Source organism: Aphelocoma coerulescens, chromosome 3, assembly GCF_041296385.1.
Source record: "Aphelocoma coerulescens isolate FSJ_1873_10779 chromosome 3, UR_Acoe_1.0, whole genome shotgun sequence".
Taxonomy (NCBI): Eukaryota; Metazoa; Chordata; class Aves; order Passeriformes; family Corvidae; genus Aphelocoma; species Aphelocoma coerulescens.
The window spans coordinates 19,701,318-19,724,598 of record NC_091016.1 but is presented as its reverse complement, the minus strand read 5'-3'; the positions used below and the strand labels follow the sequence as shown (position 1 = coordinate 19,724,598).

The 23,281-nt window shown below is 41.3% G+C and overlaps 1 protein-coding gene across 1 annotated transcript in view; it reads right to left on the bottom strand.

Moving 5' to 3' along the window:
• The window catches only part of ALK (ALK receptor tyrosine kinase), a 312,464-nt gene that overhangs the window by 64,693 nt on the left and 224,490 nt on the right, over positions 1–23,281 (bottom strand). Inside the window, exons 7-9 of the mRNA XM_069008374.1 lie at positions 13,120–13,251; positions 5,672–5,803; positions 4,941–5,041 (exon numbers count right to left, since the gene is read on the bottom strand). Of these exons, the coding sequence (XP_068864475.1) occupies positions 4,941–5,041; positions 5,672–5,803; positions 13,120–13,251 (365 nt within the window). The remainder of the gene's footprint in view (positions 1–4,940; positions 5,042–5,671; positions 5,804–13,119; positions 13,252–23,281) is intronic.

Genomic DNA, 23,281 nt, shown 5'->3' with positions numbered 1-23,281 from the left:
GGGCTCAGAATGCACTCAAGGAATGATTTATATTATTGACTTACATGCCTTGAAAAAATGCAACACTTCTGCATAGAAAAGAGAACTGAATTAATAAACAGAGAGGATGAAAACATCTTTATATCTGTAAACCTAACCGAGACGGCAAACTTCAACTTTACCATTCTACATCAACATGTTATATTTATTTTCAAGAGAGAGTACATTTACATTCAAAAAGTAATTTCAGGTGTTAAAGAAATCTGGCTCAGTTTAGTGCTAACTTACATAACATAATGGTGGCTTTCAAGAAACAGCTAATTGAAATGTCAAAATAGCATCAGAAAAGTATTTTCATTATTTTAAACATAGCCAAAAGCACAAAATACATTTACTATCATAGGAATCTGTTTTCATTGCTTTCCAGCACAACTATACCCTTTAAAACGTTTGACCCAGGGCCTAACAGGAAAATGAAATAATCTGGTTCCTAATCACAAAGCAGTCCCTCTTGCAGAGTCACCTTACTCTATGGAGGTGCATGCAATAACATTTAAGGCTAATTTCAAATTCAGCAGCTCTGCTGTTACTCTCCTTCTCTATGACAGCCCACACCAAAGCTGCACACTTGGCTTTTAATTATCAGGCATGGCACTGAGATTCTGTCACAGATTCCCTTGAGCTGAGCAAAGCACAGCCTTTCTAAAAATCATTCTCCAGACTGCTCATGTTTCTGGAGTGACTTCCAAGCAGAAGGAGTAGTAACAACCCACCACAAAACGAAGTCTTGCAGGGTTGATGCAAGACTACAGCCCAGGCAAGTACAACTGTACCAGCCTCACAGAATGCAGTACTCTGGTCTTCTCTCTCTTTATGAGAGAAACCCACACACTTTGGGAAGACACAGGCATGTTTCTTATGATCTACAGGTACCACAACATCCTTCAAGGCCTGAGGATGCAGACATCAGGGAGCATCTCCAAAAAATGAAATGAAAAGCAAATTGGCACATGTGACTGCACCTGTACAGCAATAATGCTGGACCAAGGGAGATGGGATTGCCTTGTTGTCTAGACAGGGGAGGTCAGAACTGAGTCTCCAGCTTCCACACAAAGATGAGTAATCCCTGGGCACCTGCAACATTTTTGTCAGCTCTCTGACTTCTTTGCAAAGTTCTGAAAAGTAGGTGGCCATGAGAGTTTGGAAACTGCACACCTAGGGGCTATCAACTGTGGCAAAGCAATTAGTTTTGCCATGGGTAGTGTCTGAGATGACAGCACTTCCTTGGATTTAATTGCAGTGTGGTTTCCTAGATTCCCAAACACCAGTACAGCTACTAATGACATGCATATGGATTTCTTCTTCAAAATGAGGAAATGCCTACCCATCCCATGCTCCTCTTTGCCCTATCAGCATTGTACAGGCCAGATGATTCCCACTCAGAGGAGGGAAATCTCAGTGTGACAGAAGGGGTAAATAATGCTGTGCTTTACTGCTCGAGCTCTAAAAACTCTGCCTTTAAATCAGGTCCCTGGTTGGCTTAATTCTTTGCACTTTACGTGCATTCCTATGCTCAATTACACGTGCTTTGCTTCCAGTGAACTTTTACATGTGAGTTAAAAGATTTTCACTCTTGATTCCTGTGAGTGACTGGTTCCAGAAGTACTTCCTGAGCTTTTTGTTGCATCTCCCCTTTCTGGCTACTTCAGGGTAATGGAGCATCTCTTCACGGACTATGTGAACCACTTCCTGCATTCACCCAAGATTTAGTAGAAGTGCCACAGTTTCCCTCTTCCATACAGAGTGGGTTTTAAGTACAGACTTAAAGGGGTCAACAAGCAAAGGGCTCTACCGAAAGTGCAACATGAAAAAATAACAAAGGCTGTCTGGACTGCAAACAAGAGAGATTCTTTGAAGCCAGGATACTCCAGCCAAGATTTAATAAAACAACAAAAGAAAAGAAAAAAACTAGCAAGAACAAAGGGCAGCATCACAAACTGACTGCTTTGACCTGCAAAAACACTGAAGAATAAAGAAAATGAAAATATAAGGCTGCTCAAAACAAACAGGAATGAAGTGCAATACAAAGCTACACACAAAGTGCAAGGCACATTAGGGCCAATCCCAAATGTGTGGGAAAGTACAGGCTGTGTTATTACAGTATCTCCTGCGTGCATTTTTATCCTTTTCCCATCTTTTGATGCATGTGGGGCAGTACAGAGTAGGTGAGGCTGACGTTTCCCTTCCTGAGTTAACAAGGAGCCTCCCACAGGGCATCCAAAGGGCAGGCAGCCCTGCATGCTCCTGGTGACTGACCTCAGGCTGGAGAGAGCACAAAGATGGAGTGTCACACTAGTCCTGCACTCGGTGACAATTCATATGCCAAGCTCAGCCATGCTGTGGTGTCTCCAATACTAACACCAACATCACTGTAAACAGCTGCCCAGACCCTCAACAAGGAAGGTCTTTGGACCAGGCTGGTCAGTCACCTCCTTTGCCAGTCTGCCATAGTGTAAGATTTAACAGCCAGGCTGAGGGAGAAAAAAGAAGCTTGAAGCATTAGAAATTGTGGCTGGCACCCACTGCGGACTGCTTGGCGGTTTCCTTACACTGAGTTCTGGTTCCATGGACATCCTGGCCAAAACCCAGAATCCTCCAGCCTGGTAAACAGCACTGTGGCAGGTAATGCTCCTCATGCTGAGGCTGAAGTAATTAATTCCTATGAACACCTCAGGCTAAAGAGCAGAGTGTCAGCATCTACTCTGGTGGGTGTGATTGGTCTAACACGACTGGATAAAAGAAAATTAGGGGATAAGGGGAAAGGGGAAAAAATAATAACTTTGTTGAACAGCAGGTCTTGTAGTGCCCCAGAGCTTCCATGTAGCAGGGAGAGAAGAGAGTGGAGTCAAAATGATCAAACTGGGGATGTTTGCTGACCTCTTTGCTGCTCTCAGGAGAGCGAGCAGGTATCTAAAGGATCATGAGAGCTGGATCAAATATAAGAGGAAGGGTGGGTTTATGGCTGGACCTGATGGTGGAAGAATAAATGGGTCTAACACACACACTTGCTGAGATCCCTTTGCAACATGAATTATGAGTGAGTTTTTTCTGTGGGATTTCAGCTGCCAGAGAATCTGTCCTGGTTGTGACATGCCAGGTTAAGCTGTCAGCAGTGACAGGTAAAAGAAAACTCATCTTTTAGTACCTGAACTTGAGCCAGTTCAATCAAGAAGTGGTTGAGGGTGAAAAAATGCAGGACAGCATTATAGTATTTCCACAACCTCTTTTCTGTAATTTCACTATTAGGAAGTTTGTTGGCACCTATTGAAGGAATAAGTGCATAGGGAGGAATATCTCCTTTCTCCTCTTCTGTTGTGTTGAAAAGTGGAATTAAATTATTCTGTGCACAGACAGATTGTTCCAGTAAAATAGAATTTGAAGCCACCAGGGACCCACTGAGAAGAGAAGCTTTTACACTATATGAAAAGGCAGGAGACAAAACCCTTGCCAAAACTCCTTCACTCTTTATTACCGACAGCTGCAACGCTGGATGCGTCCGGATGCCTTTTAAGTGCCAAGGGGAGTGACAGAGGTGGGATGGCAGGCGAGCAGATGAAATACATGGCAGCTTCTCCCCCGACGGCAAGTTTAATTATTTGCAGTGTTGTATACACAAGAAAAAAACACACAGATATTGGGAAATCATTCACTGTGATTCCTGTGTCAGGTGGATTATGAAAAACACTCGCTCTTGCTGGTCCATGGCTGAACAAGATCTTAAAATATTCAGAACCTGCATATGCCTTTGTCACAGATGGGAGGAAAAACAAGGTAGAATATATTTCAAAGACAGAGAACATGAATATATCAAGAGAGCAAAACCAGAGGCGCTTTGCTCTATGAACTGAGATATCCAAAAAAGTGAACCAAAACAAACTTTAAGCCAAAGAAACACCTTCTTCTGTGTAGTTTCATTCCAGAGAACTTTCTAACACATCCTCTCGTGTCCTGTCTGCATTTTAAGATCACTGGAACAGGGAAAATCTGATTCTTTTGTCTGTTCAGTGCCCAACCAACAAACAGCTGCACTCTGTTACTATCAGTTTTCCCAAATCCCTCTGCTCCAGGATCCAGAAGCTTATGCAAGATTTCTGAGTGACCATGATGTGAAATGCTTTAATTCACTAGGCATGATTCAAAGTCGTAAGTCAGAAATAAATCTTATCAGTGATTCTACAGTCTGGAAAGCTACAGAGTAAGAAGATGCAGATAGGTCACCTTTCTGAAGCTGCACTTTAAGGGTTAAATACAACTGACTCAGAAATCACAGCCATGAGCAAGGTTGCCTGGCAAGTCTTGATGTACTTTCTTAAGTTGATATCTTATGACTGTCAATAGCTTTTCTGCTTGAATATGAACCTGGCTCCATTCTGCATGAATTTCTCTCTGCTGCTGCTACCTTCAGCACTCCTATGAACGAGGTCTACACGACGATTGGTAGGTTTGAAGTGCAGGAACAGGAAGAGTTGCCAGCCGAAATCCCAGCTGTGCTGGAGAAAGCATGTACTGCCTTTTCTGAATGGCTCAGGGGCAGTCCTGAAGCCTATTGTTTCTTGGATGTTGCAAAGATAATGCTTGTTCATGCAGTAAGATTCTTCCTCTCTGTGTTTACGTAACGCTGGCTGCCCTACTCTTACAGCACCCACACCTAATTATGAAAACTGTAATACATCATGCGATGCAATAAGGACAGGAAGTTTTTCAAAGCACATTTTGTGGCATTCAAGCACATAACCATATCTTTCCCCTGCGCAGTGGGCATAAATAAGTATATTTTATGGAAAATAAAATCAGAGATAGTGTGCCTTGCTACTGACCTAGTACCTATATTTGAAAACTTTAGTCAAGCACACACAAAAAGCTCTGTAAATTGCACAAGAAAAGAAAACATTATGACTTGCCTCACAGGGAGAGTTCCTCAAAGGAGCTGGAAATGCAGTGCTGGTCATGACAGTCTTTGCTACTGCTGGTGCTTTGCTGGTGTTGAGGAGGAGTGCACAACCTGGATGAAAGAGAAGGAAGAAGGTCAAACCGCAGCACTCACCTTCTGGTTTCAGGTCTGTGAAACCTGCCATAAGCCTGTATTAGCTGGCTCCTACTACTGGAGAAGCCAGGGACCAGAAGGCTTTTTCCATTTCTTAGGGATGCAGCTTCACCTACCTAACAAACACACTCAGTAACCACACCAAGTATATAGCAATTGTACATAAAAGCGCAACTCAAGGGATCATGGAACAAAGAGAAAAATTAGGATGTGAGCGGGGGGAAAAGGCAGCAGTACAGAGAAATGGAGAAAGTAAATAGGAAAATCAGAAAGAAGAAACTAGATCAGTGTGGAAGAGGGTCAGGCAGAAGAACATTTGGTATGAAGTTGTCTAGAAAGGGTCAAGATCAGTATCTGGTGTCAGTGGTGGAGACTGAGGTACCGCTTTGTACCCTCAAGACAAAAAGGGAGCAGGACACTCTTTTGCTCAAAGCATTTAGAGTGGAAAGATGGGATTTGTTTCACTGGAAGCTGAATACAAGTACACTGGGAAACCTGCTTTGTGTTTCATTCCCTCTCCTCACCATGTGTGTATCATTTCTGCTCTCTGTTGTTTATGCTCTACACTTACTGTTTACTCTCACACACCTTCTATCGAAGGGAAACGGTTGTGTTCCGGGCTTCCAATCCGCCATGGAGAAGGATGGGACGCAGAGGAGCCTGGCATCCAGCCACAATCCCCTTCTTCAAACGAACAATAAAAGCCAGAGGGAAGCTTTCCTGCAAGAGGGAAAGACACACAGACAGAAGAACCCAGATGAGCTGAGGAGGAGGCTTCTGGGCTCACACAGGAGCTACAGGGACTATTCCAGCCCGGTTCCAGAGCACCCCTGCTAGTCAGTCCTTTTGTGTGGAATTGTGCACGTCCCTGACCATGGGGAGGGAGGAGCAGAGGCAAACAACCCCCAGACTGTGGCTAAGTGACTCCCCACACATTTTGACAAACCTGAGTGAGAGGACACATCTCCCTACACACCGTGAAGTCTCCTAAATACCTGGGCTCTCAACTCTCTGCAGATATAAGCTTGCTCAAGGTTACATCTTGGAGATGACTTTCCTAAGCGCTGCTTTTGCAGCCCCACAGAGGGAAATCTCGGAGAGGAATAAATTCCTAACAAGATTCCTTCCCTTGCAGTCCAAGTTTCTACTCAGTCCAGCAACATGATCTCTTCTCTATGTGAGCACTGATGTAGCCTCAGGTAAAGCACGGAATCCTTTTGTGCCTCAGTTTTTTCACCTGTGAGTCTCTTCCATGAGATGAATGGCTGAAAAGAGGATAGTTTATTTCAATCCATACTTTCAGCCTTTGAAATCCACTCATTCTGTCACTGGCTTAGGATTTCAGTTCCCAGCTTCAAACAATAGAGCTCTATTAGCTTTTTGCCTTGAAATTTGCCAGTTATAAAACAATAGACATCTCATTCAAAGCAGAAGGTAATCTCATGCCTTCCATATACTTCTCTACCTACAACCACAAGTTCTTCTTACAAAGGGTGCAAAGTATTGCTCCTTTTGCTCCAAGAAAGGAGAATGATACAAGAAATCTGTTTGAAATTGCAAGATAAAATGAAATTTCATGTGCAAACACATATTCAGGATTTATTTTTTTCCTTAGCTGCTTGATAAAATCAGAATAAAAATTTCTCTACTTACAAGCAGTAGGATAGACCACAACCTTCTAAAGCAAGAGAATCTAGTGGTCAAGTAATACTGGTAATTTCTTCGGCTTCTCTATGAGAAGAGGAGGCTCCTGAACGTATATTGCTGTGATTATTAGTTTTTTTTTCTCCCTGAAATGATATACCTATAAAGTGGCTGTCAGATAATGAGGCATGAGTATTCAACCTCCAGATCATTCAGAATGCTTAAGTGTCAGCAGATCTCCCTGGATGAGATTTCACATCAATGAAATACCTTCTCACAGGGCCCCAGCTTTGACTCACATATCTCAAAAGGCAATTGGTTGTCATTGGCACATGCACATGCTCCTTTGTGTACCCAGAGAAAACAACAACTGTGGAACACCCCAACTGCAGCATCCAGACTAGAAATATTTGATTTTCTAGGAGCCTGAATCACAACTCATTTGTCAGAGGAAAGTGAAACAAATCCTCTATCTGAGTCTTTTTAGCAGGGCTAGTTTTGGACCTGGAACTTGACATTGAGACAAGAGCCACATTTTAGTGGTATTTTGTACAAGGATCTAAATCTGTTATAAAAAAATCAAAACTTTTACTGAAGTTAAGTTTTTTTTCAAGTTTTTCCTTTTAAAAATCTCTAAATTCATTCAGCCTGGTCTTTAAATGTGAAGCTGTTAAGCAGAGAGTTACTTCACTGTGTTTCACCCCTTTGCAGAAGTTGATTGTATTTCATTGTGCAGCCTGAGGCTGGGATACAAAGAAAATGACAAATTCATGTGCCCTGAATTCCCACTGAAACAGCTCGGCTCGGTGTCCAACTGAATTCATGTCATGGCCATTTGCTATATAGGATGATGTAAACAAGTCAGAGCAGCAGGAGGAGTCATCTAAGTAGCAATCCCTGCCTGGAGGCCAGGAAAAGCTCGCTGTCGATGAACAAGTAAGGGCATAAATAAGAAGCTATTACTTTCACAGAATATTTCCTTCCTTTTCCCCAAATTAATGTTTTATGACTTTTCAGATGTCCCATGCCAAGAATAGATTTTCTTTGCTGCTCTTTCTTACTTGTAATATGTACAGCACCCGTGATTCCATGTACTGGGTACTCCACAGAGACCTCTTTGGCTACCACTTCTCTGCCAAGCTGTACTTCTCCATTTCATGTGTTTGTGATTGAAACTCACATTAGCACAGACGCTGCACTGATGAGGGGAAGCTGATCTAACTTTACTGGAAAATCAAGGAAATGAGGGGGTAGGGGTTTCTCCTACTGAAACCTTCCATTTTTGATATTAACATCAGTGACAGAAGTCTCAGAGGATTTAGGCCTTAGTAAGATTAAGAGGCAACTTGTGGGTATGGGATGGAGAACAGAGTAGTCCAGTGAAACTGAACCACTCTGAGAATGTAAGGGTCTCTCCTTTTATTTGGGTAATGAAGTGGGGAAAAGCTGCCAGATGTTAAACTTGTTCTTAACCAAATATTTTCAAGCTGTCAGAAATAAACACCTTTCAAGAAAAATCTAAGTAAGTTCTTTTTCTTTAACTCAGATTTTTCATCCATTAATAGCAAGAGAATTAGTAACTGATATAACTTATGAGGCAGATGGAGTTGTCTCTTGCTTCAAAACTAGGTGCAAATCAACCAGATAGTAAAGTTTAAACTTTTGGGTGAAATTCCAAGCTGATATTATAAAGAACAAAAGCATTAAACACTGCTCTGTATCTATGGATCTTTACCAAGTTTAGGAGGAAATCTCAGAAGCCAAACAGATTAATTACTCACTATAAGGAACCACATGAATCTTAAACATGAGTTTGTTTCAATGAGCCAAACTCTACCAGAAATGAAGCATAAAAAGAGAAAAAACTTTTCAACAGTCAGCAGAGTTATCGTTTACTGCCAGATGGCTTTGCTGAGCTCAAAACTGCCAGAGGTTAGAATTTGTTTCTATAAGTACAGCTTTTGATAAAGAAAGAAGCAGAAGGATTAGGGTATGTAAGACAGGAACCTTACGAGCATAGCATGGCAACAGGTTGCTACTTCATCACTTTGCTTGCAGGAAGACTCTGGGCTGTATCTGGATAAAAATGAATCCCACGACTTCTTCACGGATTTTTGCCTGGAAAGTAAACTGGCCCCTGCAGAACTGATTATCAATACTTTTTTGGTCACTCATCCATGTCATCAGAAAATCAAACTTTATAGGCTCCTATTCTAGCTGCCATCTGGTGCTTTGACAGATGTGTGTGTGCAGTCCTCCAACCACATTACACAGCCTGAGTCACTCACTCCTTGCAGGAATCAGACACTTGTCTTCCTTATCTCACTTTCTAAGGTGTTTAACATCCTTAAATATTCAATGAGGCAGGGTGAATATTACCAGTGATCATGAGATTTATTTGAAAGATAAAGAGGACACTGCTTTCAATTCCCGTTCCAGATAAAATTTGTAAAATGTGGAAGTGCAGCCTCATGAGAGACTCTGGTAACCATTTTCATCTGAACTAGACCAGAACTCCAGACCACAAGCTTGTAAACTCTGTATGGAAATAGGAAATATGGGTTCAAATTCACCTAAGCAGAAGAACCAGTCCTGGGTTAATTGTATTGTGAGTGAATCCTCCAAGTTCTGGGTTTCTAGATAATAAGTATTATACTGGCACCTCCATTATTTAAAAAGTTTTTTTTTTAAAAATATACCCATTATTTACCTAACAGGTTTGAACTGATATTTTCCCAGGATGAAATTTTTTTTGTGAATTTGTGGCAGAAAGTAAAGTAGTTTTGGACTGGCCAGAATTATATGCACCTTTTTTTAAGTAAAATTTCAACTTTTGCCCTGACTTGCTGCCCTGCAATGAAAGATTATTGAAACAAAATCCCAGATACTGTTAACTAAAAAGAGAAGTACAAAACTCCTAAAACAAATTCACCTTTCCTGTAAAGCAGAGCCCTGCCTGTCTGTATCAGTAAATATTTTGAGTTTTCATGTCTGTCTTGTACCATACAATGCATATTACATGTGATTACTACAATAAGAGAAAGTATGCTGTTTTTTTTGCAGTAAGTTATATCCATGTGTTGTGTGATTTGGAGAACTACTTATGCAGAACTCGTTGCTTAGCATTAATAGATAAATTTGCTGAAGCCTTAGGCACGAGCTGTGAACTTTCACCAGATATGCTGAACTTTCCACTCAGTCAAGTAAGAGAAGACCTCAGAGCCGGTTCAAGAGAGAAGATAAGGAATTTGTTAACAGAAGCTGCAACGTTAGAAATAAGAACCATCCTATCTAGAGGCAAGGAAGAATGGAAAGAGCCCCCAGAGCCTCATATGGGGAACAACTGGCCCAAACATGAGGGCTGGGGAATTCAAATTGACTATAATCAACCAGGGACTTCTTTGTTCAAGGTCCCCCTTTGGAAACAACCAGCTCCAGCTATTACAGCATTAAAAAAAAAAGGTACTTTTACAGAGGAATCTATCTTTCAGTTTATGAATTCAGCAGAAACCTAGAGTCGAAGCCTGCCATGGTGGCTGGCATGTGTAATTTCCATAACACAGAAAAGAATTTACTAGCAGAGACATGCCACCAGTGCTATCTGGAGTATTAATGTGTGTCTGCAATGTATGCTCTGCAAAGTAATTTCTAGTGTGACACTTCCATCAGGCTGGTAAATCTCTATGCCTGATCCCGAGTCAATACACATGCACAGTTCGGCATCTCATCTCACATCTGCCTCTTTGAAGCTGTCTTTTACTCCTGCAAGGATATCTGGTTATGACTCAAACAGCAACATGCTTTTCTCTAGGGGTCATCCCTCTCTGTTCTACAATTTCTACAAAGACTAATTGATTGCAAAGCAGAGCAAGCACCATGACGTTTCATTGGCCATTAATAAGTAAAGGGATGTTCACCAACAGCAGGCTTTAGAGAGATCCTTTTCAGCTAACAAAAATCAAATTAATATGAAAAAATATTAAAATCATAATAAAACCAATCAGTACCTGCAAAGCTAAAAGACTGTGAAAGGCAAAAAACTCCAACATCTCCTTGAAGCTCAAAGATAGAAGCCTTTGATAATGGCATGTTTAAAACCTCTCGCCTCAGTTTTGAGCATAGCTACATCTTTTTCTGACAGCTCTTTTGTGTAAGCAGAACCATTTGGGAAACCCTTTTCTCTGCTTGATAAATCTGAATCACTTTTTACCACACTTGCAAAAAGCTGATGAAAATATCCGTGCTACTCAGGAGTAAAATGACAAGTAAAATGCTGAAAGATGACATATGTTTTGTGTTAGGCTGCCATGCAGATATAACTGACACCACAAACATTAGATCACTTCTCTGTTTTGTGTAAGAAGCCTCATGGCAACAAAATTCAACACGGTAAAGAAGCAAAAGCAGAAGCATCAGCCATCGAACTGAGCAGGCTTGTGGGTGGATAAGCAGGCATATCCACAGCCTGGGCTCTTGCTCTGGCAAGCCGTGCTTTTTTGTTCCTTGAGTAGAAGATAGTGCTTTTTAGACCCTTTGGCTAGAAGCAAGAGCTCTCATTTCCAGTACCTATGGATAAATGCAATCCATGTGATCTTCTCCTCAAACTGGGAAGTGATGCTCTGCTAAACAGCTGGCTAAATATCTTCTGCTTTTTACATTTTCTCACCAACATTCTCAGTACATTCCTTTGCCAACACAGCTGCAAGTGCCATATTGCCTTGTGGAAACAGCTACAGATGAATGGAGGGAGAAACCACAACCAAACCAAGCCCTGTGAATAACATATGCCAGAGAGGGATTGGCTGCTTTTCCACTGGGCTCATCATGGGGTACAGGGTGGCAGCAAGGGGCAAAAGCAGATCCAGCTTCCTGATACAGGAATATGGACAACATACCCACCCACAAGTGCACCCAATGTCTGAAAATAACAGGCAAGCATGTTCCTCTAGGCCTGCCCCATCCCATGGTGGCATTTAGTTTGCATCCATGATTGGTACAATTCCACCATGTGAACTCTGCTCTTCCCTCTGGTATAGACAGGATAACTCCCACAAGGCAGAGCCATTTATGGCACACGGGCACCAAAGTGTATCTGGACATACAGCTGAGGGTAAATAATGTTTCTCTACTTCCAATGAAATGAAAATGCATCCAACCTTTTTTTGATTATAGAGTAGAACACAATGGAAATGCCATTATGAGGTTTTAGAGGTCTATTTTAAAGCTTTTAGGTGGAAATAAGGTTTCAATATTACTAATATGAAGCATTATTGGTTCTAAGGAGCTGCAAGTCCACAGTGCTGACACTGTTCCTGTGAGCTTAATGATCACTGAGTGTGTCATTAAAGAATATAATTTCAAATTGTAACAACGTCTAAAATGATGGAGAAGCATGTAATTTCAAGCTTTTAACTAGTTTACTAAGAGGATCTCAGGTCAAACCAATGTTCTCCACACCAATAAAGTCTGTAACTTTATTTCTTTATTAGAAACAAAGAAGTCAAATCTGCTAGAAGTTGTATATCACTCATGTTAACTTTTTACTAGAAACAGCAAACACATTTCCTGCAAACCAAATCAACACAGTTCTACTGTAACAGCCCACAGGCTTGATCAGCTGTGGCACATACACTTTGAATAATGAACTCTCAATGCTTATTTTTCATGATTTGCCCTGTAGACAACCATACAGCTGGCAATCCACCGCTCCTAACTATTTGTAGACTGGCAGATGGGAGGATGCTGGAGGTAGAATGTACAGAGGTATAAAAAAGTGATAAGGCACCTTCAAGATAGTTAAAGGAAGGTCCTAAAGTATCTAAGTTCCACAGCACATTCTAGAAAGTACTCGGGCACAGCAAGTTTTTAGAAAACTCAGGCTGCTATCTATCTTCCACTGTATGTTATTGGACTATTGAATCCTGAAGAGAGGGCAGAAAATCAGAGGAATTACAAAGACACAGGAGTTGGTCAAAGACAAGCTACTGGCTCTACTCATTTTTCATCTTAGAAGTTTTCTCCTTCCTCTCCCCCCCACCACATGCTGCACTACATTTGATTAAAGGCTCTAACCAGCTACACATTTCATAATTCTGTAAGGCATCTAGCTCTTCAGGCTGTACTTCCTTTGCATTTTTGATCAGGACACTGGAAGTGATGAAGCACTGAGAGCATGTTAAGAAGCTGCTGCTGAACTGATGTAGGCGAGCCCAGAAACATCAAATGGTGTACTCCAAGCAGACCCCCAGAAAAACAGCATATGTTATGGGGGATACAGGTCTTTTGATAGTACCAAATGAGTCTGTTAGTGCTAAAGTACCAGACATGAAAGTTCAAACCAATCAATGCTTCTGGAAAAGGATGGTACAACCTCGGGGTTAGGATTTACTCACTGCACATATCTCCCTCATCTTCTCCCTCAGCGCAGTCCTGGATGAAGTCACACGCCTGTCCCAGCCTGATCACCGTTCCATTCCAGCAGCTGAAGGAACCCTCCAGAGCCATTTTTGAGAGAGCAGCAGATCCTAGAGGAAAAGAAAAAAACAACAAAAACACTTCAGAAAACCAAATTCCTTTCAACCAACAGGTGATAGCATCCTGCATGACACTGAAGGGACAAACACCTTGTGAAATCTCCTCAATTCAATACTTACCCGATAATTACTTTTTTTGACTTGTTTAATCTTGCTAAATACCTAATGGTCCAGCTAATAGAGAATTTCAGTTCCCCAGGCCTTTCTGGTGCTATAATATGGAAGGCAGCTTTGACTTCTGGAGGGCTTAAATCCTGCAGCCTGCGCTGGTACTTCTCAAGAACACAATGCACACAATGGGTTTTTAATTGTGTGTGAATTTACTGCTGCACTGGCAGACCTGAGGACTGATATCCTCTCTATCTGGCTCAGGAGTAACATGGCTACAGCATTTAGAAAGAGCACAAGCTTTCATCATCTCTCCTGGCAACATACATTACCTTTGCTTTGGGTGTATTGTGTCATCATATTCTCAGCAGAAGAGAAAACAGGTCAATCTCTACTTGTAGTTTTCTTTCTCTTCAACACCTACTCCTGCTCCTGCACTCCCTTGAGTCAGGGAGCCCACAGCAGACTACATCTACCAAGAGACAAAAGTCACCCATTCATTTTTCCTGTGCTAAGCAGCAAAAGACATCCAGAAATGTGCAAAGGAGCCATCTCCTATGAAATGAGGTCATCAAACATTACAATTAGAGGTCAGTATCATCCATTCAGAAATGATCCTGAGTAATTTTCTCTAAGAATCATCCTTTTCTGGAGTCACTTCATTCCCTTGACAGCTGAGAAGTCAGATATCAAGCAGCCTGACAGGTATCACTTTCCTTACTGTAGGAATTCTCTCATCCCAAGTCCTTTGTGATGATGCTTAGGACAAGGCTTTCTTTTTTAAATTTAATTTTTTTTTAAGAGGCCCATGCTCTAGATCAGACACCTGAAGGAGGCAGGAATTAGTTCAGCAACATCCTGAAGTCAGTGTATTTGGAGGAGGCTAACATTGAGAAATGCCAGAGTTCCTTTCACAAAAATCTGAGTGTGAGTGCAGTTGACTGACACCTTCCTGACTCTGCCAAGATGTGCTTCCAGTCACTGCTGGAAGACAAGCCCAGAAGAACAAAGAGATCTGTGCTATGAATTCCCCATTGCAGCAATAACTGCCCTGTTTCATATGAAATGGGTAAATGCTCCAAATTAAACCAAAGCTTCTGGGCAGAGAGACATTGTTTGCCTAACTCATCCATGCTCACTAAACAGTGCAGCTACATCATGTTCTCTGGTACTACAGGGAGCTGGAAATTACTGGTGATTCAATTAGATGTGCACTTGATATTTTTATTTATACTGCCTGCCAAAACTAAAAATTAATGAAGCATGCAGGAAAACAACCACTATTTCTCTACAAGCTCATTTTACAGTGCAAATCATTCAGGAGTGGGGGGAATACATACCAAACCCCTTTAATAAAGGACCATGGCTCCTGAAAAGGATGCTCTGTGTTAGTGTCAGCCCAATTTTTTTCCCTTCCTTGGAGCAATTCTGGCTTGCCACATACAGGCTGCACAATGCCCTTGTATTTCAGTCAGGGTCAAGGCATGACTACAGAGGAGAAGCTTTGCAAGAAAAATAGACGGAATAACTCGGAGTTGGCTGCTGACAATTTCTGTGGGCTCCTTGGTGAGGATTTATGGCAGTGAGATGGTATCTCCCTTGGCTTTGCTGAACTTCCTACTAAAAATGCATTCTCAGAGACACCGCTGAGAGCCTTCCCTATGTGAGGTGCAAAGCTCTTCACGTGCCACAAGCCAGACACAGTGGGCCCAGGTCAGTGTGCAAATGGGCACTACAAAGCTGTAAGAAGTGACTCTGGTAACTCAATAGGTGATCCCTTCTCCTAAGGGTGTGCAATGAACCTGCATAGCACCCCGCTTTTGGAAGTACCACCTGAAAAAAAGTTAGGAGACATGTCCCAGAGCACTTCCATGAGTTAGCAACATCATGACACACTTAAAAGATCCTGAAATTCTACTGAAATTCAGAAGTTCCCTTGTCTCTCTGAATTACCCCATAGATGGTTTTGACCCCCATGTTTATTACCAGTTTTCATGTCCCACTCAGTTTATCTGCAATCTTTTCACAGTGTCCATGTCCCAGTAGCTGCAGAGATACAGAGACTTAGAGGAGTGCTTACTGTAGGCAATGGGGTTGTTCTGTTCATTCAATTCATTATAACTTTTTAAAGGCACTCACTTTTCCAAGCACTCCACTACATGAACACTAACTATAATGGAACCAAGGCATTCAGAAGAAGCTACTTGTCTTCCCAGGTGTTTTTTGTTGTAGCCTGGGGGCACAATTCTCCTGAAGCCAACTGACTAATATTTGAAATATGTCAGTTGCAACTGGGAATCGGGCAATTCCAGGAGCTATTCCTCCAAAACAAAGCAGCAGATTTGCATGCTCATTCATCTCTGTGGAGACGGGGCTTGAATTAGCTCAGATTTGCATTAGACCAACATATACGTGCTCCTTGTATAGGTTAGAGAACACAAATCGCAAAGCTGCAGCCCGTGGAATGGCTGGGCTCTGTTACACTGCATGATTTATTCCTGTCTTGTTTGCTTGCTTACTGTGTGCACAAAGGCAAAATGAACTGGAGAAAGGAGATGACTAACTAGTAGAACAAATAGATAACCAAAAAAAGCACAAATACAAATAATCTTTTTAATGGGCCACTTAATGCAGATGTTTGCATCCAAGCTCAAGGAAACTCAAATTTTAATTAAAATACTTTGTAAGAAAAACAAACGTTTGATCTTTTCAGTTCCCAGCCCCAATTACTCCTGGCAAAATGAACCAGAATGACCTGGATTGCTGAGTGAAGTGGCCTCAACTCACACACAGAAGATGTGTAAGGAAAGGAAAATGAGTGGTATCAAATGAGTATCAGAGTAAAATTTGTGGGAGACATCCTTTATATTTACAGCAGTGTTTATGTAGCCAGTGGCACCATAAATTACAGCAGTAATTAAGCTGTACCACGGCTGGCTTGGAGGCTTATAAATCATTATTTAAACAGCAGCATTAAATAAATGGCATTTCAGGCTCTAAATTGAAAGTAGAAACAACTCCTTTGGGAACAAGTGCTGACTTTGTACCTCACAGGTCCTGCTTCTCAACACAGTCCAGCCCTGGCTGTGTTCAAATCCAGTACCAGACCCTGGACACAAATGACAGCCTGGGATCTTTACTGCCCATGCTTTTGGACTTGATTTCCATATAGCAGGATGGAAAGAGGAAAATCATGTGCCTTAGCCTAATGCAGGTCCAGCAATTTACTGCTCAGACTGTGGGACCCAAGGGGATGTATTTCAATTCTCAACAGATTTTCTCAGACTTGGGTTTCCTCTTCTCTCCTTCCCTGTCCCTCGACCAGCAGAGAAATCACAGTGTGCTGGCAAGCTCTGGCAAGTCTGTCTCTGAGGAGCATGGCCAGAAAGTTCGTGGTGTTTGATCACAGCAAAATGGGAAACTTCGACTTCCTGTCACCACACTTGGCCAGGTGGGGTGGAAGAAATTTTTGCAGGCATCCACAAAAATATCTCTTATCTGGAAAACTGGCTACGCTGCTAATTATCATGCAGGGTTTAATGAAGCTGAACATAATTATACCTTCACATGCTACATTCAACTTCTTAGACCATAATTTTTAATTCTACTGAAAGCTTTTGGGACAAACACAGGCAGGTGAAGCACTCCCGTTCAGCACACATGACAACAGGGGAGCTTAATAGGACAGTGCTTGATTGCTGCTTAAAAACTGTCTCATTTGTACTCCACAAAAATTCCAAAGACCTGGGATAAATGTACAGTGTTGTCCCATTTTACCAGCAAGAAGCTTCTCTCTGGGCTATCCTTGAGGAGCTGAATTGGACATGATTGAGTTGATTTCAGTGGTTCTCAAGGCAAGACCCTGTATGCCCACAAGGTGAAAAACTTCCATTTTTAATTCCATGCACGTAGCAAAAAATACCTACCCACGAAAGTCCACCATGTTTATCTAACCAAATGTGTTACCTCTCAAAACAGAGAAAGTGTCCTACTGTTTAATTACATCTTTTAAAAATGTTTTCCAGTGGGCTAGTGCTGCAGCCTAATGTACCTCCACCAAATGCCACTAAAAATCTGGGGTTGTACAACCTTGTTGATGATGTGTGTCTGTCACAACAATTTGTCATTAACTTCTCAATTTCACCTGCCCCTTCTTTGGCTTGAGTTCAAAGCTTTGACTCAGGTATTTACAAAAACATTACTTGGGGCATTGACAGGTTGTGAGAAAAAAAGAAAAGCTGCAGTCTAGCTATAAAAAGATAGTGAGAATTTGGGGGAGTTTCTGATTATTGATTTTTCCATGATTTGACATTTCTGATGAGTACATATTTCATCACTCTTTAACTCCAATCCTCCAGCAGCACAGACATCCAAAGGCTGCTGGCTCACTTTGTGCTGGGGATAGCCCTGTTCCAGGATAGCCACATTCCAGGACAAAGTAAATTTGCTATTGCTACAAGTCACTAATCCCCATGCTTTTACCATTAGACAAGCTGGAAGGTATGAAATAAAGGAGGAAAGAAAGTGAGAGAAGCGAAAGATTAAGTTCATGTTTGAGGGGAGCGAAGCCACCCTTGGCAAATGGCCATTGAACTCCACATGACACAGGGCAGATCACATAAATCAGAACTTTCACAGCAAGCTACACTGCTCCCATTTTCCAGCCACCCACCCCAGGACACCTGTATCCAGATCAGCAAGGAACCTGAGTAGTTTGCTGCTGCAAATGAGACCAATGAGAGAAATACTTGGAAAACACATTGTCCTCAAAAAATGCTTTGAAAAAAAGGCTGGATTCTATGTTTCTCACGCCAGGCAGTCAAAATTGGTCAACACTTTATAACTTCTGACTTCAATATCTGTAGCAGCATTGTTACTGTTACTCTCATTGCCTAAGGATGCAAGTGAAGCCACATTTGTAGGAGGAAGAGTTCACTTTTTTATTAGACTGCCTGCTACAGGCAGAAAAAACAGCCCGTGTTTGTATATGCCTAAAAGCTCACCCATTTTTCCAGTTACATAAACTGCCTTTAATCTTCTTACTTCACTTCCTAAACATAAATGGGAATAAACTCATCACAAGAGCTCTGTGATGTTCATTTCATTACCACTTGTGAGGAACTAAGATGGTATGATAACAGGCATGAAAAAACCTGTAAGGAAATAATTTTCTCTGTCTTCATAGTGCAGTTTGAATAATTTACAGTGTAAAATGAACAGGGCCATACCTTTGATGAAGGCAGGACAGAGGGTAGCAAATAACTTCCCATTGAGAGAGCATGCTAAGGGTGCAGCATTCCCACAGCGAGCTACTACAAAGGGAGAAAACTGGCTCATTAGAGCCATGTAGAAACAGAATTTTCACCTCAAAGACAATGTCAACATTTCAAAATGTATCTAACCAGAAAATAAAAATCCCCAAAGTTCTCACAGAACAAAAGATTCAAATCAATTCCAGGTTAGAAAACTGACTTTAGGGGTTTCAACACATGAGTAATACTGTCATAAACCCCAGAAATTTGAAAACACTTGAATTAAGACAAAAATAAAACATTGGGCAGGAAACTCAAGAGGGAACTTACTGGTTTGGAACACACTCATGCCAATAACTCAGCCAGCTCAGTTCTAATGTGCTGTCCCACTCTGCTGCTTCAAAGTAGGGATGCTGTGTTTAGTATACAAATTTCAAACATCTGCTCCTTCTGCATTGCCTAATGCCAGCAGGATTGCTTACACGGAAGAGAGCTCTCAGCACACCTGAGGAGCTGGCACTTGCTCACTGCCACATTTCAGCTGCAAGAATTCTCTCCAGAGTTGTGCAGCATTCAGACTACTCAGGCCCTCTGTGTTCTCTCAGAAATGTTTTTGCCCAGGTCTAGTTGCTTTTCCTACCTTCTGACTGAATGACTTCCCAACAATAATGTTGGTGTGATGTATCACCCCTGAGTTTACAGAGAAAAATAGCTTCGTTAAAAAACTATAATGAAATAAGAATGTGGAAAGAGAAGTTAGATGGATTTCACACTTTCTCAATTTTCAATTAGGAAAGTTGGCTGAGGGTCTTCATAGTTCCTGATACAACAAAAAATCGTTGAGTGCAATAAATGACATGATAATGTTTTCCCCTATTAATCTTGCACAAAATCTAGCTGCTTCTTTTTTTTTTTTTTTTTTTTTTTTTTTTTTTTTTTTTTTTGCTAGGGCTCATGGTAACATATGTTACGTACCAATCAATAAGCAGCTCCAACTGCACATCCAAAAATTAACAGTAAACAACTAAACAACAGCAGTGAATTTTATAATGAAAGTGTGATTTTCCATCATGCAGTGATACCTACGTATTCCGTGGCATCTACTAAATTGAAAAGGGCCAAAAGAGATGGAGAATACTTAGTGTATGAAATACTGTGCATACATAGTCAGTGGACCATTTTTAAATTTCATCTTCCACAGTAGATCTTTAAGGCTTTCATCCATAAATGTGAACATTCTGACTTAGAATAATCCAGCGGGATAGAGTAATTTTATTAAAATCCCAAATCTCATTTCTTTTGGTTGCTTTTCATTGCCCTTGTTTCAGTATCAGGCTGCATTTGCTGTTTGATTCCCCTTTTCTCTTGGGCACTATTGCATCTTTCTAGGTACCAACTGCACCTTTGTGAGATTCAAAAACACCAACAAAAACACCTCTCCCCTACGTGTCATTTTTCTTCTAAAACAAGTGAATGCTGTATATTTGTAACAGTAAGAAACTGGTAAAAGGAAAAAAAAAACACAAAAACCCCCACAAAAACAAAGGCCAAAAAACCCTTTTCTATGACTTCCTGTGAATTTTTCAAAATACATACCTTGTAGAGGGAAAATAAAAAGTTCCAACTTCTATTATTAGCCCTGCTATTCCCATCAGACCTCTCTGGGTCTGAATAGGCTTGGAAACCAGCTCTTATCAGCCAGCAATCTTTTCCATGGAAAACACCAGCAGACTGATTGCTGGCTCACTGAAAGATGAATGCTGCTTGCCACATGGGGTGGAGGCTGACAAAATCATGAGGTGGTTAAGATCTCTAAGCTTATTTACAGACAACAGGAACAGATTTAGCACGGGTTCTACCTCAGCATCAGATACGGAACTGAATGTGAAATAAAACAAGGCTGCTGGAGAAAGGACATGAAAGCTGCGCTTCCAAACCTCATGTGTGGCTCTTGGGGAAACTGTAAGAGCTGATTAGATAGGAAATACATGTAATTTTCCACATTTTGCTTCTTAGAAGGCTTAGTTCAAATCAATTTTCAATTATTAAAGTAAGTGTTATCTTTGCCTCTTCCAGTTCTGCAGTTCCAAGCACAACCAATGCTGCCGCTGTACACAGCAGATTTTTTTCAATTCTTGGTTCTTAAAAACAGCACAACAAGAAAACCACAAAGATCAATAACATTTTAAAGATGAGGAAACAGAGGTACTTGTCAACCAGCTTCAATCACGTAAATGAGCTCGTAAATTGCTCAGACCAGATTCTCGCTCTGACTCCTGCTGCTTCCTGTACCAGTTGGACTGAAGATGGCCAGATTCAAGTCAAAAGGAGAGACTGGAGAATATTTTCATGGTTCATCAAGAGCTGATTCCACACAGGTCAGATAGAACCTCTTTCTCAACCCTGCAACAGCAGCATCTCAGCAAACCCTCTTTTTACATTGTCAATCCAGCCAACAAGAGACATATAGTCATATGTCTGGTCATGAGAAACACAAATAAAAGTATGAGACTTAACTGTATTCAAACAGCATTTTAGATAGGAATCAGATTTTTCATTCCTAAAATGCAATTCTCTTTCTGTAACTGTTTTAAGCACTCTCTTCTGCTTTAGCTGTCAGCAGTGTTAAGGTTTTTGGCCTCACTACAGATGGGTTGCTGGGGGTGTTAGGTGGAATATCACAAATCAGCACAACCCTGAGCATGCACTCAGCAGAGTGCATGGACTCATCCTCACACCACAGCCAATGCCTTACGGTGCAAAGCAGTGGCCCCACAGTGGAAAACCAATTGTTGTTCCAGGTAGAAGCAGAAACTTGCTTGGGGAAGAAAGTTTCCTGTTGTGCCCTTTTCCACTGTGCCAACCTCTGCAGTTGTGTGAATGCAGCAAGCTGTCATCAAGCAGCTGATTTCCACTTTGAAAAAGTGAGCAACAATACCTCAAACCCACAAATAACAAGCAAAATGAAATTGCACATGAACACTTGCTGTGAGGAAGAGCAATAGTGACACACAACAGGTTTGCCACTGGGAGGGACTTCATGTGCATGGATGCTTTTAGTTCTGGGGAAGCAGAAGGAAAGTCTCGGTGTCACCCTACCCCCACACATCGCTGAACACCAAGAAGTTATGGATGCAGTGACTCATGGGTCACTGTTCCAGCTGGATGCACCAACAACTGCCAACATCTCAGTGCTCTGAAGCCAGTCCAGAGGGACAGAGGGCCAGCACAATTCTGTGCACTTCTCTTCCAGGCTGTGCTTCAAGGCCTTGCTATGCTTGAACAACATTATCCCATGAGCAAAGCTGCTGAAGGTCAGTGGTCCTCAACATCAAAAAGAGCCTGGAGAAGGACTCCTTCCTGGTCCACATCTCTGCCCAAGGACCTCTATTAATGTTTGAATGTGCACAAAACTCATGAATTGGGAATGCTTACTGAAAAAAAATAGATGTCAGTGAATAACACAGTGATTAGCTCCGTGTAAGCCAAGATACTTACTGAAGATATCAGGGAAAAATGGAAGAAGGGATAACATTACAATTCCAACATCACCAGCCTGGTTTCAGGCCGTCTCTCTACTCCCTTGTGGCATGCTGAAAGACTCTTTGGTTAATACTTTCCAAAAGTATATGGACATGCAGAGAGGATTGCAAGAGCTGACCAGTATCAATACAAAGAATAACCATACCCTGAGGCTGAGATACCTGTGGGCTGCCAGCCACAGTAGAACAGTTAGACTAATAGTGGAATAGTTAAATAATACTAAAATGGCTTTTGAACTTATTTTAAATACAGTGATAGGAATTTTAACAAACAGTTGCTATGAGTAAAGACAGATCAAGGAGACAGAACATGTCTTCTCCCTCTCTCTAAGTTTTCTCCAAGACCTTTACCCTTCAATGAATAGATTGTGCAATCAGCTCTCAGGAGATCTTATACAATTACTCAGAATGAGCAGTCATTTTCTTATCAATTCTCATCTTTGAATTCGGCACCATAAAGCGTATGCCTACCCAAAATATCCCTTTATATCCTCTTTGTCAATAAGCTTTCTGTTGAGTGCAAGCCTCCCTTCAAGATTTTTCCAACCTGTTTCCCCCATTTTGCTAATGACTCAGTTGGCCATTAATTAATCACTTAATTACTGCCAGCAATAGTATTAAATTCTCACAAACTTGCTACTGCTGTTATTATGTAAAATGCTCCTCCCAGCCAGGTAGGTTTCAGCAAAGCATAACACCTTGTTGACTTTAGATAAATCAATTTATAAAATGCAAATATACCTCTTCCAGGCGGGGAAAATCCTTTATAACTGCTCAACGATTCATTATACAAAACAAAGAATTAGGAAGACATGCAGCCCTTAATCAAGTCCTAGCAAATGTAAACATTGTAAAAAAGAAGTGATAAAAAGAGTCTATGAAAGAGTAGCCCCACTGCAAAGTAAATGGAGTTAGTTTAGTCTTGTGGCAAACAGGAGGAGTAGAGTACCCTTGAATACCCAGCCATACATGCACAGTATTCCAAATGACTGGCAATCAAAAAATAATTAGGTGTACCAGGAACTAAGAAAAGAGAAATATAAACCAATTTAGCAGCTACAGGAAGTCATGAAATGAGGTATGCACTCCACCAAACATCTATTGGATCATGGTGCAGTT